The sequence below is a fragment of the Mercenaria mercenaria genome, unplaced genomic scaffold (genome assembly GCF_021730395.1).
Source record: "Mercenaria mercenaria strain notata unplaced genomic scaffold, MADL_Memer_1 contig_4296, whole genome shotgun sequence".
NCBI lineage: Eukaryota > Metazoa > Mollusca > Bivalvia > Venerida > Veneridae > Mercenaria > Mercenaria mercenaria.
In genome coordinates this window covers 2,755-21,567 of record NW_026462514.1, presented here as the reverse complement: position 1 = coordinate 21,567, position 18,813 = coordinate 2,755, and the positions used below count along the sequence as shown (strand labels likewise).

The window sequence follows — 18,813 nt, the reverse complement described above, 5'->3', positions numbered from 1 at the left end:
ATGTTACCATGTTATATTAGCACAAGTCGGCATCTACAATATGTGACTATGTGGTTTAAATTTAAGTCATAAAGTCGTGTTACTAGTTCGGCAAGAATAGTTATCTTTTGACAACTAGTTGCGTTTTATGTGCACATCAACATACAATAAACCGCGATACTCTGTGTATATAGCCAAAGCGAGATACCTTTCCTCGCCAAGATGTCTTGATGTATGTCGACATATCTTTTTATAAAAATGTTGGAATGATATATGTAGCAAAGGTATGAATATATAAGCATGCTGCAAAACTTAAAGTAGCGATACTGGAATACTTTGTACACAAGTTATTTTATTTATGTCGACATGATGTGTTCTACTGAAGCATGCCGACATACCATAATATGTCTTTCCCTATATGAACTCGTCAACAGGATGTACGATATACGCTTCCATAGGAATGTTACTAAAAGTCGACATATACAACATATTATTTTGTCGGCATAATTATGTTGTAAAATTGCATTAATAACACGACAAGTTGACATATCTACATAGGTTTGTTGTCATGCTTTTTGACAACCTGTTGCGTTGTATACTGTATGTCGACATGAAGTATGTCGGCATGCATGTTACTTGAAGTCGACATATATAACATGTTATTTTGTCGGGATTTAATAACTCGATATGTTGACATATTGTAAGACAACATGTATGGTGTATAGAGTTTTTTTTGTCATAATTTCGACGGCTTGTTGTGATGTGCATCTCGAAAGAGACGACATCATCCCATCATCAGGGTGCCCCATACAGGCTTCCGTACATACAATATATACAGGGGGAGGAAGTGGGGTGACATATAATTTTGCTTCCAAAAATCTTTACAATTTCTGTTACCTAAAGCATACATATATATTAATTAAAAAATAAACTACACTCGAATAAGTTATGGTACATTCTGGTGAGATGTTTATATGGTTTAGTCGAGATTCTGTTGGGCGACATGACGACATATAACTCAGCAACACGTCAAAAAATAAGACTACAAGTTGTGAAAATCTGGTCATAACGTTAAAAAAGAACTCAACTTGTCGTCTAAAAATAAGACGACAAGTAATAAAAAACTTGCCATGATGGTAGAGATTCTGTCGTATTAATTATTGAGTGGGCTTAAATTTATTAAAAGAAATTCAGAATTTTACGAATATGTGTCTTAGAAATATTCACTGAATTTCTTTAAAAGTCCTACATTTCTTCAGCTGTTTGCATGTTAGAAACACCTACTATTTATCAAAATACAAAATTCACACTTTTGCTTAAGAGGCCTTGTTTCTTTCACATGATATATACATTTGAAGTGAAAGTAAAAATCCCAGAATTCTGGCGCAAAAATTGGCTCATTGCAGTTTGCTGATGTTAGCCTCTAACATAATGTAATGTTGCATGTAACATTTTCCAGGCCTTTAGAAGTAAACAATAATTTTTTTATCAAATTATTAACTAAAACAATAATTTCTTTTCATTGATTAAAGCCCGATCGGGCAATAAAAGCTTGACTGGGCCTCTAAGCCGGATCGGGCAATGTTACCAGGCTGTTTAATGTATACAGCAATGAGTCAGTCTGACATTTGTTGTTGATCAAATCGTAGGGGTCACTGACTGGCGTAAATCTATGACTATGTATTGCCATGCAGTATTCCAATAACTTGTTTTTAGTGTCAGTAGGTCAAGATTGTTGAGGTTTGAAAATTGAAAATCTTTTTCATACATGATGGAGTAACTTGAGAATCATCTTATAATTTTATTATTATTATTATACCACATTTATATAGCACTCTTTTCATGCACTTGTACACGTTCAAAAGTACTTTACAGAATAAATTGCAAAAATACAAACAAATACGTATACAAGGATAATGCGTTCCACATTAACAAAAATAATGAATGAAAACAAGTATAATTTAAAAACAAAAACAAGATAAATACATAAATGTATCGGTCAGTTAACAAAATATTGTACAAAGAAGTAGGTTTTGAGCAGACTTTTGAAAGCAGCTAGCGTGTCAGCTTCCCTGATCTTGACAGGAAGGGAGTTCCAAAGCTTTGGAGCAGTGCACGAAAAGCTGCGATTGCCATACATCATGGTTTTAGATTTTGGCATAACCAGTGACAGCGTGTCTTGTGATCTTAGGGTCCTGACCGGTTTATACACTTCTAGCATATCCCTGATATAGGCAGGGGACTGATTGTGTAAAGCCTTAAAGGTGTGGGTCAGAACCTTGTACTGCATCCTGTATTTCACTGGCAACCAGTGAAGCTCCTTCAGAACCGGTGTTATATGATCCATGTACTTGAGTTACGCTTTGATGTCAATAGCATTACCTTAGTTTTATCAGCATTGAGCTTCAGCATGTTGGAATTCATCCACGAGACAATTTCAGCCAGACAGCTGTCAATGCGGCGCAAAGCTTCACTTCTGGCCACAGCCTCTGTCGGCATAAAAGATAGGTATAATTGAGAGCCATCAGCGTAGAAATGATGAAGAAGTCCATGACGTCTGCAACTTAACTTAACATTCAAACTTAATAGATGCATCAATCCCAGTCATCGTTAAACCTCCCAGGCTTCAGCTGGACATCCCGACCAACTTCCACCGGATCGGACACAGATATTATGAAATTTAAGAAAAAAATAAACATGGGCAACTTGTAACTGTATTTATTATGGCCTATGGGTATTGATTGCCACTAATTATCGTAAAATACGAGAACCATCCGGTTGTCTGAACATCTGTCTATAATTCTAGATTGTGAGCCATCACGTGGCAGAAATATACCACCGTACGTAAGGGAATAAAATTCCAGAAGGCGACCGAATATGACATGCATTGCCTAATTAAGTACTGTTACATCTAGATAAGTAAAAATGATTAAATTGATCAGTGAAAGTAAAGTATAGTATAACAGAACTAAAACACATGCAAATTTGAAAACTTTTTGAACAATTTTTCAAGGCATGTTCTCCAATTTTTAGTCGGTCACTGCGGTCCAAGGAAAAAGCAACCTCTGTCGGGCCGTCTGTCGGTCAGGCCGTCGGTCCGACGAGGTTAAGATTTGACTGAAGTCTTGGTCTGTAGATGATCCCTGCTCATATTAAAGTCAATGCACCAATACTCATACAATACATACAGTGGTAGGTAGAGGAGTGACATACAATTTTGCCTCAATTTTTGTTTCCATTTCCATTACCTAAAGCATACATATATATTAATTAAAAATAAATTACACTTTAATAAGTTCAGTCATTGAAGCTACAAATTATGGCATAGTCTAAATAACTTATGTCGAAAAGATTACTTTATGTAGATATGTCAGATAAAATTTAGTGATAAAGCTGTATTAATTATGTAGACAATACCTCTTAATAAATCACGACATACCGTGTTATTTCACACTACGTATATAATGTCAAATAAGCCGAGCGGACTTGTTAAACAAGGGATAGACAGTATTCAAGATTTTTAACTAAGGTATGTGCATTTGTATTTTCTATACCCATGCATCTGCCGTCCGTCCATCGCGTCCTTCAGGGCCTTTCCTGTATCCGGCAAATATTCCGTATATCTGTCCGCTTATCAAATTCCTGAATTAATTCACAAATAAACAATTAGGACTTTACAATCTTTATTTTCTTTAAATCTTAACAAATGAATCTGTGTACCCTTATCAAATTATGTTATATGTCTACATAAATGAAATGTTTGCTTATTCGAATGGTTCAGAAATGCGGTAGGCAAAATCACACAATTGGAGGACGATTAATTCCTCAAAATGACAATAAGAATGCACCAAGATCCATGCCTTTGGAAGCCTATGCCAGAAATGTTGCTGGTCTAGACGCTCAAGGTGCTGCAGCTGGCCAACTATCGATCTGTTCTGATGACGACGAAGTAGATGCACAACTGCCAGCACCCCAGCCATAAGCAGCACAACAGCCGGCAAGGCAGCTAGAGGCAACTCAGCTAGGAGCACCACATCAAGCGGCAAGGCAGCTTGTGGTACCGCAACTAGTAGCACTGCAGCAAGATGCACCATAACAAGGGCCACCGCAGCCGCCTGTGCCGAAAACAATATGCGTTTAAATACATGGGGTGGCAGTTGGGCAAGGGCTATGGCAGATCTTATCCAAACAGTGATTTTAACAGTCGTAGAGAAATCTGTTTTACTTCCTCAATGATACGGCTAGTGATATGGAAAAGATAGGCCTTAAAGTCAGACGGGGCGGCGTCTTACAATTCATATTGAATAAGCGTGGTCCTCTAAGGTTCTCCACAGGGGATACATCAACCTTTAGCGAGGAAAGATTCGGCGGGGCGATGTTTTCTGGGCGACGTTTGGCGGGGCGTTGCTATAATAACGTTTTGTGGGACGACGTAAGCGGGGCGGGGTGTAATAATGAGAGTCGTCCCATAATGACGCTTGTCGTTGTTGCCAAGACTTTACTTTTTCAGTAAAATGAATCGATGATAATTGGTGTTTAACAAATTTCTGTTTCTAATGAATCTTTAACAAATCGTGTATTTCAAAATTAAAATATAGTGAATCAGTAATAAATGGTATTGCACAAAATATCTGTTTCTAAAGAATGGTAAACAGATAAATTATTTGCAATAAATGTGGATAAGACTTGCTCTGCAAAACTATATTTGCTACCGATTCATTTATATGAATCATAAAGAAATGTCGGCAAATCCCGATTTCTTCACCATTTATTCACAATTTTGATACAATTTGTTACTGGATTATTTTGTTTTGGTTACTGTTTTCACGGGAGTTTACAATAAAAATGTATTTTTCAAAAGAGATTATCAAACTTTAATACCAGTAACGATTTGAATACTAAAGTCACTCTTAGATACCTAAAACGTAGTCATGTATTTGAGGCCACTGATTTCGAATCACTTGTCACTCTCCGCCCTTGATTCGAAATGCTGCCTGTGGTGAAGAATTCCTTCATGTGAGAAAGCCATGCAGCTGATATACAAAGGTTGTTGGTTCCACAAAGATGCCCGCCCTTGACTGATGTTTTCAACGAAGAGGCACTTTGGTGTCTTCCTCTACCATTGAAATTGAAAAGTCACGATATGATAAAACTATATCGGTGTGACTTTAAACCCGGCAATAAAATCAAAAGCTAAAGATTCTTTTTCGTACTCTGTATCGTTATAGTGATAACAGGTAACAAATTATATTTTCGTATTTATACTCTCTAACTTGAGTTGTTAAGAGGTATTCTAGAGTTCGCCTTCAACGTGTTTCAGTGTATTGTGCTGATATTGAAAGTAAAAAGGACAAACGAACAACATATGCTATGTTATTAAAAGAATATTTTAACACAGTATTTTTTAAGTAAACATTTGCCAACACATATGTAATAATATATACAGAAACGCGTTATAAATCCAGGCATTTCCTTTACAAACGTATATACATATATTCATTTTTTTTAATCAGATACAAAAATAAAATACATTTATAGTCTTAAATAGTTATCTTCAATAATAAAATATCTGAATGATATAATCATATTCATAGGCATAATGTATACGATACTGAGGAAGATGTTTTTGAAGGGTTCTTACCATTAGAAAAGGATCTTTCGCTTCGATGATTAAATGAAATATTATTCAGTATCTAACAGCGTAGATGTTGCTTTAGATTAGGGTAGAAACAGAGATCATTGTTTTAAATTATGATCGTTTGGGTTGGGATAAACGCCGTTTTTCAACAGTATTTCAATCATCCAATGGTGGCAATTAACCTAACCAGTGCTCCTGGATTTTGTACCAGTACAAACGGGTTCTTCGCAAGTAACTGCCAACTTCCCCACAAGAATTAGAGGACGAATGATTTCAGGCTAATGTCTTTAATCAAATCGTCAGGGAGAACCAATGCTCTGTCTACTGAGCTAAGCGGACGGGTGTTAAATTATGAAGTATTAGTATATTTCATATGATAAATAGTATAAACTAGAGTAAGACAGACATAAAACACTTTTCTACAGTAATCAGGAAAGACTTTTATGCTGATTAAATATGAGAGAAACGCTTATATTACGATTTATGACATTTTACACAAATATGAAAATCAACAGATTTTATAATTTTTGTATGATTTAAAACAAAAGTATTAGCAATCAAAACATAAAAGAAATTCACCCTATGTTATTAGCAAGATTAAAGCAATTAACAACCAAAGGATCCTTCCTTCCGTGTGATTAAGCGGAAAAGCAGAATTAATCGAAAGGACATATACCTCGGCTTAGTAGTGAATTTTCAAAAGAATCTTTTCAGAACTCTCGACAGCAATTAGTAGTTGAGAAAAATCAAGTATAAGATATCTTTTATATGGAGTGAAGCTTACTATGATGTTTTGCTAAATTCGGGCGGGTGGATGCTGCGAAATATTCAGGACAAACAACAGTGTTATAATGTTAAATAAATAAAGGTTTTTTTTCTCAGTGAAACATCATTTGACTGGTTCGCGAAGATAATTTCCTCTTTAGAGTTAAGCTGTCTATGAAGACGTTTCTGAGAAATACTCGGACAAGAAATTGTGCTTTAGAATACTCATGCTGAAAAATTAAAAAGCAATTATCAAGTTTCGCTTCATTCCAGTTCGTGGTTGTTGAGAAATGCAACTGACAAGAACTGCAGGACGAACGGACGAAGCGACGGCATATAAACAGTTTTTAATTTTATATATCCTAGAGTCAAAATACAACTTACTTCGTTCTTTCATGAAACAATGCTTAGATACGCTGCAGTTGTGTAGTGACTTGGCTCTGAAAATAACTGGTCAAGGCAAACACGTTTGAGAGACCATTATTAATCAAGCAATACAAGCGCTACAAAATACCCAGGTAAATAAAATTAAACCACAGCTATATATAATAAATAAAACAATGCATATAAAAACAGCCATAACATAAACTGACCAACCATGTATACAGTTACCTAAGGATCTAGTTCATAAATACCAAATTGTATATGGTTTACGCATTTGTATATGGATTAAGCATAAGCCAATACATGTTTATGTTGGTATTTATTTTAAATATTAACTATTTTCCTAACGAATAAGCACACTGCTGAATGAAATAGGAACCTTAGCTTTTAAACACAATTACACCCCACTTGTTATACTGTCACAATACCGGTACTTATGAAAACTATCAAGTAATCATTGGTTACGGACATTATAATTCCTCACAACTGAAACTAATATCAAACGTTTCCAAAAGTGGCTTAACGTCTCCCATGTAATATTGTATACATATATAATGACTTTAAATGATACTAATCTTGTTGAAACAACTGATGATGTTGTTCCCATGCTCTGGATTTAACATTTTGATGAAGAAATTTCATACTCAGTGTAACAGGTGTTATGGTAGGCATGTGACGTTGAAAGGTCACGTGATCGGAGGAGAGGTCCGTAGACGGGGGAGGGGAGCTCCAAGTCCTCGTCTCGGTTGAGCGATGGCCTCTTTGACTTTGCGTTTGATGAGTCCACTTTCACTTGATGTCAAAGACAAAATTTAGTTCTTTGTGAATTACGATATATATGCTACAAAACCGTACAATTTTTTGTCGAAATTTTGTTTTTTTTTGCATTAGACACAAAAAGACAACCCCATATAAATTTAATTTAAAATGTTGTTTGTATATGCTTAACTGTACACAGCTGTTGCCAGGTAACTAGTACAAATTGATTGTTAAACGCAGTACTACACTTACTGTGTTGACTTGTATAGGGGGATGAGATAGTTTTTCATTGAGCATTCAACCTATAATATCATCTGTAAATATTACCGTAAATTATATGTGAACAGATAACACAAATTGTAAAGATTTATGGTGTTTTGATTTATATATCTATATGTGTAACCAGGTTAAATTTCAAAATAAATTCCAAAAGACTGTGGTCTACGTGGTCTGCTTATAACTGGCTTTAGTTATTTTTTACATATGTTTAATATACATCGAGTTTGACTACATGTAAAATTACTAACTTTTGTCATCTTGGCCATAATAAATATCGAATATAGGCATAATATAGGTAAAGAAATGCACACCCTTTTACTTGCATAATTATGTTTGCATAGTTATTTAGAACATTATTATGACAAAATGGTTGACTTTATTGTTACCACTTAGTCGTCTTTTATTTTTATGAAAACTTGCCTTTAAAATTTTGAGTAAAAAGGACGCCACTGTGACGAATCCTTAACCATGAAAACTAACTAAATATGTTAGTAAAGTAATTGTTTATCAAGATACAATGTAGCTGAAAATGGTAGCCGGAACTCCTTTACAACTGAAAATCTATGTTAATCTTAGAACAAGATGATCACTTATAGAAGAGGAGTTATAAGTCAAATATTCTATATAAACCTGGTCTTAGTCACCCAATGGCTTCTGACCTCCACAATGAAAATTACTTTTCAGCCGTATCGCGCTTAATTTCTCCTTAATCACGCTGAAGTCTGCTGTCATTATAGAAGTGGCTCCTTGCCCTACTTACACAAGACTTTAATGCAGCAAGCAAAGGCAAAGATGTCCTCCATTCAAATCTGATCTCGTTCTCGAAATTTACAACAGGATGTATATCCTTCTTAGGTACACGTAGCGATCTTTCTGCTGTTTCCACGGCCCTTAGTACCTTTCTACTATGGTATATGTTATCAATATTTCTTCGCACCGAGGGATCTAGCATGTCAGCTTTTGTTAGAATCACGGAAACTGGAACATCTATAATAAAACGGAAGAAATTTCTTTTTTACGCATTGATGAAGGTATATGAAAAAAAAAATTATTTGTTGAATCATTAAGTGACTGGTTCGCCGATTTAATAACATGAAACGTTTTTCACAATCATTTGCATGTACAAATGTATGACAACAACAAGTCAAACGTATTACGTCATTTTAGCATTGTAGATAAATATTCAGGTTTTGGACTTTTGTAATGGACTGCTCAACAGCAATTTGAATGTTAAAATTATTGACTTTATAACCGTGCGATCCCCTAAATTGTTACAGCTGATATAAAGCACACATCGTACACGATCAAAATGTGGGGAATTTTTGTTTACCAAACAACATTAATTAAAAAGTTGAAATCAAAAGATCTAAATTCAAATGGTCCTTGTAGGCTTCTATATCCCCTATTTCTGACATAGTAGACAAATTTTAAATAAGACACCGGAAAATGACAGTAATGAAGCCATGAAAGGAGGAGATGTTACAAAATATCGTTTATGATATAAATTTAGTTTAGTTTTGAATATCATATTACTTAATAATTATGTGAACAGAAATAAGTCTAGTTTGCACTAGAATTTAATGGTACATTTGTATCAAAATTATGTTGCGGTTTAATAAGTGTATCTTATAAAACAAAATACACATATTCAGTGAATTTTCCGTATTCTGTTTTGTTATCACACCATATAACTGTACTATTATTATATTTTGAATAATAATAATATCACTTGTTCGATGAAAATACAATGAAAACAGAGTTACATTCAAAAGCGAGGCTCCATGTTGAATGATTTTTGAGTGATAATCTCAGATTAAAATCCCTGTAAAAGATATACTATTAAACATAATTTTGTAAGTTTTTTGTTGAAATTCAAAGACTGCAAGCTAAAGTATACCGTTATGCTCATGTCTCTTTAAGAAAAAATCAAAACACTAAATCCTTTTCTTTTGTATATTCATGTATGTATACATCTGAGTAAAATAATTGTAAAATGGGTCGATAGTAAGACTACTACATCTGTTTCATATTCTTGCATGAAAGATAATATATCTGACTTTTGTTTTAAAAAGTATTCGAAAGCTGCTACGAAGTAAACATTGCGGAAACGCACAACTAGAGCATTGGGGAATTTAAAGATGGATCACGCTGTTATGTTATTTGTTCAATTATACCACTGCTTAAGCAACTCGACGTCTAGCCTCTTGGTTTCTTTTCAACGGAGAACATTTTGTTAAAATTAACTTATTCATTATGTTACGTATATTAAAATTATATGTTAAAAGAGGCAGGTAATTATCAGAAGCAATCTATCCAGGGTTTCGCCGAAATAGCTTGATGGAAGCAATAACATTTTAGTAATACATAGGAAATATAAAAAAAAAATATTATAAACAACTGAAACATTGCCACACTGTTTCGCTATATTGGGTACTAAATATTGTTACACAGGCTGAGAGAGACAATTGTACATCTGTCGTTGACAGAAGGTAAAAGGCATAAGTATACTGAACGAAAACCCATTCCCAGTATCATGGTTACTTTGATGCAGACCTTTCATCCACAGGGGTAATCTACTGATCAAAAGCAAATGTCCAATTAAGCCTGAAGGCAGTAGGACTTTGAGTCTCTCGGTATCCGTAACCCTAACTTTTTTTCTACTTAGCCTCTCGCAATAATGGTCATTTACTGACCATACACAATTATCCTACTATTATGAATTTTGACGACTATATACCAAAATGTTTTTACGATTTAGAAAAGAATCAGTTTCCAGTCTCAAGATCATTGTAGCCTTAATCGTTGACAAATTGACCCTAAAACAAAGTGGGAATTTTAAACACATGCAATCATTATTTAGATCTTGAGACAGTAGCCTAAAGCTGTCGAGCGAAATCAATTTTCAATCTCAGATCCTTATGATCCCTGGGCCTAGTATGATACGGGTCACCTACATATTACAATCCATTATCCTGTGATGTTTAAAAACTGTATGCCAAGCATTCTTTAGTTCTTGATCGAAAGCAATATAAGTAGTGTTAGAAGAGTTGTCTAGAATAATAGTTTTGATTACACTTTGTAACAAACTATTACATGCAAATGAATCGGTTTCCTTTCCACTTTTTAGCTCACCTGAGCACAACGTGTTCAGGGTGAGCTATTGTGACCGCTCACCGTCCGGGATCCGTCCAACAGGTCATTTTTATGAAACTTGACAGGGACGTTCCTTGGATGGTCTTCTTTGAAAAATGTGCAAAGAATTGAGTTCCATACAGAACTCTAGTTGTGGTAACCGAAAGGAAAACCTTTAAAAATCTTCTTGTCCGAAACCACAGGGTCTAGGGCTTTAATATTCGGTTTGTAGCATCATCTAACAGACCTCTATAAATTGTGGTTAAACAATCTCCTAATGGTCAAGTATTGCCACGCCCTGGAGGTCCCATGGTTATATATAGACTTACATAGGAAAACATTTGAAAATCTTGTCCAAAACCACAGTTTCAAGGGCTTTGATATTCTCTTTGTAGCATCATTTAGTGGTTCTCTACCAATATTGTTTAAATTATTTTCCTTCGGTTAAATATGGCCCCGCTCTGGGGGTCACATGGTTTATACTGACTTGTATTGGGAAAGTTTTCTTGTCCAAAATCACAGGGCCTAGGGCTTTGGTTTTTTGTATGTAGCATCATCTAGTGGTCCTCTACCAAGTTTTTTTCATTTACTTATATTGGAAAAACCATATTTGTATTGTGTCAAATTTATACAAATAATGACACTGGGATTAAAATTGTCTGCGCCCCGAGTTTTATATTGGCTTATGAAAGGAAAACCTTTAAAAAACTTCATTTCTGAAACCATGAGACATAGAGCTTAAATATTTTGTATGAGGCAGACTCTAGTGGTTTACCACCAAGATCGGATTGTTCAAATCATGGCTCTGGGGTCAATACAGGCCACGCCCAGGTGGTCCATTGTTTTACATAGACTAATTTATTTTTGAAGCAATTTTATAGAAATTTGGACCTCAAGTATAATATTTGATACATATTTACAAACTCATCTTGAATAGGCTTAATTGTGTATTTCTGACCTACCTTCTTGTTTTTAAAGGGAGAATATAGACATTTTTTCTTGTCCTACTGACCTACTTTCTTGATTTTGAAGGTACAGCGTAGAAATGTGGATTACGTGTATAACTTTGATACAGATTTCAATACTTACCTTTAATATTCGAAACCCTTACCTACCTACCTAACTACCTACCTACTTTCTTGTTTCTAAAGTTACAGCAAAATAGCAACCTGTATCATTTTAACAGAGTGCAATAGTTATCTTGACCAATCATTACCATGATCTTCTCACCTAGTATTTTGTTTTTGTTTTCGATGCTTTAGCAAAGAAATTTGTTCAAGCAAGTATCTTAACTTAGGTGAGCGATATAGGACAATCATGGCTCTCTTTGAAAGAGTTCATCGCGTTGGAAATAATCCAGTTTTAAAATCATATTTTTCCTCTATTCACAACACAATATTCTCTTACTATTTGACGGTTTCGACCTTAGCTGAGGCCATCATCAGAATCCCGAACTGCGCGAGATCGGTTATGCTCAATGATTATCGTCACATTCCGTGATGAAAACTGAATGGTAGACTCGTGAGAGCTGGTGGACCACCTGTCGTCCCTGTTCATAACCTCTCTATGGACTCGTATGTGTATCGCCTCTTTAATCACTCTGGTCTTGTAATCCGACTCCCGATCAATTACTGTCGCCCCCTCCTAGTCTATCTCATGGTTATTTTGATTAACATGGTCTGTAATTGCACTTTTTAGTTCCGTTAAATCTGCTTTCTTGTTGATCTTGTGTAAGCCCCCTTTTTATTTTGTTCTACATCCTTTGCATGTTCTTTAACTCCCTGGGGTCGAAATAATACTACAGGCGTTATATTTTCTACCCCTGTCGATATCCGACTATATGCGCGTAAATCAGGACTCCCCAGGACGGCGATTGACGAGTATACTGTAAAAAAAGAAATTTTCGCGATGGTTTAATTTTCGCTATATTCGCGAGGCCCTACATCTCGCAAAAATTAATCCTCGCGTACATATTCAACATTAGTTTGATGCTAATTCAAGTAGGATACCAAATGAATAAAATAAATGTCGTCTGCCCGAGATCTTTCTTAAAATGAAGAAACTATTCCCTATAATGTTGAATCTGACATATCAGTTCTGTCGGATGATGATTCCGACAATGAAATTCCATTATCAGAGAATTGAAAGGTCGGAAAATGTTAAATAAGTTTTAGATGGCTGAAATATCCGTACACTTACATCGCATACGATACAAATGGATAAAAATAGGACGACAAAACGTTTTATAAAATACCAAAAAATGTGCTTAAATAAACGCATGTTTGTAACTTTAATAATTCTGCAAAGATGGATGCAAATATTACAACTTAACTGTCACAGCGCGTGTCACAAAGCGTTTGTGTACATGTTTAGAAAAAAGATTATACATAAAATTTGCACAAAAACGGGTGTAAATTTCGGGTAATGCTGATGTAAATATTGTGAGTTAATAATCTATTTCTATGCATTGGAATTTTATATATTCACATGTAAAAATGTAAGTAAATCATAAATGTTCAAATATTTATTAAACGCAAAAGGTGTGTTAAATTGGGTATATTTTAAAGTGAAATTAATTTTCCGTTTGGATATAAGTTACGGACGAAATAGGATACAACAATATTTGTTCAAACTTCGAAGATTTTGTAATTTTATCTTAATTTACACCTAAGTTAATAATGCTTCCCTGCATGATTTAAACTGACTGCTTGCGAGTGTGATTATGATAAGATCAGATAATGTTCTTCGAGGTCAGGTGGTAATTTTTATCTCGCCGAAGCAGGTATGTTACGATATCGGCCTCAGGGAGTTAATTCTCGTTCCAAATTTCCTTCCCAATTCTCCAATGTATACTTTATTAAACTTTTTGCATGAAATCTTGTACACTATTACAGTTTTTTCTAATTTGTACTGCTTGTCCTTTGGATGTACCAAGATGTTACGTATTGTCTGCTTGGGTTTTACCGCAGTTGCTATATGATGTTTCTTAGCATTCTAGTTACTCCCTCTGTTAAGTCTTTTACGTAAAATATGATGCCTAAACCATTAGAATTGTCCTTGTCTTTGTCTTTGGATTTTCCTCTCTTCTCTGTGTTCAGGTCTTTCTTTCTTTCTGCTTTTCACTTTTTGAAATTACCACTTTGGATATCCCTTTCCCCCCAAAGCCTCCACTGTATGAGCTTCCTCTTTCTTTCTGTCATCTTCCTCCGTGACTATATCATTGCACTTGTCAAATAGCGTTCTTATTACACCAAGTTTATGTTGCAATGAATGGTGGAGGAGAAGTGAAGATACTGGCCCGTGTGCGTTTTCTTTCTGTACACCAGTAATTTCACATTTCCATTCGGCTTTCTGACAATCAGTGTGTCTAAGAAGGGTATTGTTTAATTGTTCTCTTCTTCATGTTTGAATTTGATGCTGTCTATGGCATCAACAGTGTTGAGGTGGTCAGACAGGTTTTGAGTTTCTCCCCTATTTATCTTCTCCATGGTATCGTTAACGTAACGTTTCAATAGTTGTGGTTTACAACTTACTGGAGTTGTTGCTATTGTCTTCTTCTCAAGCCACTCCATATACAAATTTTAGCGGCGAAAGGGGACACGGGACTACCCATTGCTGTGCCAATCATTTGCTGAAAAATGTTTCCCCTGAACTGAAAATAGGTAGTCATCAAAATGAATTTATACAATTCCATGATGTCACTTGGGGTCAATAAAGTTCTTTTTTTCAGAGTGCTGTCATTTTCTAATCTATCCCGAATGACTTCTGAAGTTTTGTCTATTGGGTGTTGGTAAATAGGAGACAACATCGTGGCAAAGATCTCATATTCCACAATCATTATTTCACACATCTTTCCAGCTAAGTCTTTTGAGTTTTCGACCTGATGTTCCGATAGTCCAACTAAAGGTCCTGATAGATCGGCTAATGCAAGGGAAGTGTTGTATCCTACTGATCAAGTGTAATCTACAACAGGACGTAAAGGATTGCCTTCCCTGTGGATTTTCGGGGTGCAGTACATCCGGGGCACATTCTCTGACGTTGGATATAAATGTCTATATTGACTTTCTGTGATCTTTCTTTAGATTTTCATACGTTCTTTAATCTGACAACATGATGTTAACTTTTTCTTCATATGAGGAGGCATTCATTACCACGGTGGCCTTTCCTTTATCGGCCGGGAGAATTGTAATGTCATTTTCTTTCCTCAATTCATTGAGGGCAATGTGTTCTTCTTTGCTCAAAGTGGAGATGGAGAGATTTGGCTTTTCTTAAAAGTCCGGTTACCTCCTCCCTGATATGTTCCTTTCATTGACATCACTCACTCACAGACACTTAAACATGTCTTCTCCGTGGCCACGACAAAATCCTGAACTAGAATTTGTTCCGGAGAAACTGTAAAATTCAGACCTTTTGCTAGCATCTTATTTTGACTCGAAGTCAGCTGTTTATCAGAAATATTCTTTACAAACTTTTTCAACAACATACCTGATAAATTCACTTCATTCTTTCGTTCAAACGCATTTTTCCTTTCCAAAAAGCCTGTCTAACGTGTGCATATGTCGCAATTTTGTCAATTTATATTCAAACTCTCGTGACCTCTCGACCAGTGCGAAAGTCTGTGTAACATCATCGTCACTAGGCAACAAAATACACAAAACAGTCTTCTTTGTCTCTATAGTCTGTTTCAAAATGTCAACTTTCCTGCTGTTTTCCCGAATTCTTTCATTTAGCAGGCCTTCTCTTGCCTTTTCTACGATCGTTTTAGCATTTTCTGTTTTCATAGGGCATTTCAAATTGAGTATGGGAGGAATGATGTTCTGGTCTCGACAACGAAGCGAGAATACGAGGTGATTCCTGTATTGCGCCAAATTTTTCACTGACTTTTCCAGGTCCGTCGCTCTTACGAGGTCTCCTCACCAAATTTCATTTCTCTTATATCAGTTCGTCATTCTGGTTATTGCCTCAGCTGAGGTCGAAACTGTGAAATAGTATGTGAATATTTGTGTGTGATTAGAGGAAAAATATGAATCTCCAATTGGCAATAATGGCTCCCTTGTTATTTAATATCAATAGTATTATACTGTTTTAGACACATATTTATCTTTGGAGGAGCTTGAAATAATAAGTTACCCGTTTTCAAAAATCGAAACAGAAAAACCACCCAGTTTAACAATACGTCGTGTCATCTTGATTGTAATTTGGGTCGGAGACTATATATTACAAATAAACCTGTACTGTACTGTACTGTACTGTACTGTACTGCACTGTACTGCGCTGCGCTGCACTGCACTGCACTGCGCTATGGCCTCCGATCCAAAATACAATCCAGTTGACATTACGTACTGTACAAGGTATTAAAGAAAATTGAGTGGTTTTTGAAGATTATTATACAAGCAAAATTACATTATTATCAAACAGTATATTTGTACAAATTTTGTATAAGGCCAGCAGTTTCTGACAATGAATTTAAAACTTGGCTTGTTGTTTCTGGCAAAAACAATTTTAAGATTTTTACCATATACATAAAGGGAAAAGTTATCATGTCCCCTGGCGGCCATGTTCTTCGACGATTCAAAGTAATTTGAACACTCATTGTAGAGCACCCAAGGACCATTTGTGTGAAAAGAAATTATTTTAAAATATTGTCAGCAGTTTCATACAAGAACATTTTTAAACTTTCCAAAATATACATATACTACGTAAAAGTCATGTTTTGGACGAATCAAGATAATTTTGAACAATCTTTGTAAAAGTTTACATAAGGAATACGTGTATGAAATTATTTCAAAATCAGACCAGTCGTTTAGGAGGAGATGTCGTTTAAAGAATTTTTTATTTCAAGCCCGTCAGCTCCTATGTGCAATCAAACGGAACCAAGTTATTTATCCAGTATGTAAATTAAAGCTATTGAACTTAGATCAATAATCGAAAATGCCAATCATCATCCTGTACAGCAATTGTTTATGTTAAAATTAACACACAAAACTTACTTGTCTTGTTTAGTTCCTTCATAATGTTCTTTATATCAGCTTGATGACTTGAGTGAACCTCATATGCTTCCGTGATGTCAAACAGGATGATAACACAGTGCATCATGTCACTTACAGTTGGCGTTTTGTTGTAATATGGATCGTCATCAGCTATTGGCTTAGCGGTATCAAACTAAAATCATATGAAATTGGAAACACAGTCATTTATATATAGAGAGAGAGAGGTTTCCGGTCAGTAACACGCTTATATATATATTATGTGTTACTGACCGGAAACTTCTCTCTCTCTCTCTCTATAGAGAGAGAGAGAGAGAGAGAGAGAGAGAGAGAGAGAGAGAGAGAGAGAGAGGCGTGTTGGTTCTTTCAAACGTATACTTACGAATGAAGAGGACATCGACAAAAAGTAAACAAGTCGAGTGCTTAAATTTGTCTTCAGTATACAAGCTTGAAATAAACAGCTGTTTTTTTTATCGTTGATTGAAAGTTAATTCTGATTGTTTGATTGTCCAACAAACAAGAATGCAACACGAGACAAACGGCTCAGAGAAAGTGAGTCATATACAATAAAGGCACTGCTTAATGATACAAAGCTTAGATTATGCATAGCCTGCTTTAACCGAATATATCCAGGAAAAAAATATTTCAATAAGAAGATTTTCGAAGTTTTTCCCTATATAAACATATATACAACATTTGACACTCAGGGCGGGTCATATTTGACCCTAGTGAATTAATTTGAACACTCTTAATAGAGACCCATTATATGATGGTTCGTACTATATATCAAAGCCCTAGGCTCTGTGTTGTTGTTTTTTTTTTTTGACAAGAAGATTTTAAAAGTTTTTCCTGTCGGTTGCCATGGCATTTGAACATTTTAAAGAGGACCATCAAAGGAACATTCCTGTTAAGTTTCATTCAAAATTGGCCTTTGGTGGTTTAGGATAACATGTTGTTTATAGGGAAAAGTTTACGGACGGAAGGTTTGGTGTTATACATTTGTGAGAACAACAGAGACTAGTTTCATAAACTCCAGTATAAGTAAAATTAAATTTGTAATAAATATTGAAAAGCCTTAGGAGGAATGTTTGAACGTCTGAAACTTTGATGAATAATAATAAGAGACTCTTAAAAAGTGCATCCATTAATGCTAATAAAAGGCTGTATGATTTAAATATAAATACTTGTCCTTTTTATTACAGTAACTGTATGCTAATGAAGTCAGGAATGCAAAAGCTATTAAGATAACAATACCGTGTATTGAGGTTTTATGCGACCTTCAATTAACATTTTCAAGTCCTGAAGAAAATTTTCAGATGCTCTCTGTTCTTTTGTAAGACCTCTGACATCACAAAGTCTGAATCCCTTAAAGTCGCCGAGGAAATTTATTTGTTTGTACTGTAAAAAAGAAAGAAAATTAGCATCAGAACTGTTGTTTAACACTTATCAATTCAAATCTTATTTGAAATACAACTACTAAGGTTCAGGAATATACGAAAGCTAAGGACTGCCAGTGCGCCATGTTAACTGTCAAATGCTAAATGCCAAATATGTAAATATAAAATCCTATTTACCAATTGCTTAATGTCAAATCTATCTATCTTTCGTTACTGTCCAACCCTTTACACGATCGTTGACATTTTCGTGCGTGTCAAGCAACAATGACTGTTAGTAGAAAATAAAAAAAAACCTGGCTAAAATAAAAGGGAAAGGAAAATTCGTTAGTTGTTAAAAATATGAAAACAGAGGTGAAGAGCAAGGTTATGGTGAGGTGTGCTCAATGTTGCAAACATCCGCATTGAACTGCTCAAGGTTTCAACTTGGAAGAAATAGAATGTCAAGTGAAAGATTATTCCACAGGACTATAGTCCTGGGGAAAAGGAGTATTTG

The 18,813-nt window shown here is 35.2% G+C and overlaps 1 protein-coding gene across 1 annotated transcript; it reads right to left on the bottom strand.

Annotated features, from left to right (window-relative positions):
• Positions 1-3,755: 3,755 nt before the first annotated feature.
• LOC123546908 (interferon-induced protein 44-like) lies at positions 3,756-18,321 on the bottom strand (the record flags this gene model as incomplete). Its single annotated transcript, XM_053534947.1, has 3 exons — positions 3,756-8,791; positions 16,927-17,098; positions 18,178-18,321. Coding segments are annotated over 3 exons (597 nt in total), but the record flags the coding sequence as incomplete, so codon positions are not given.
• Between the last annotated feature and the right edge of the window lie 492 nt (positions 18,322-18,813).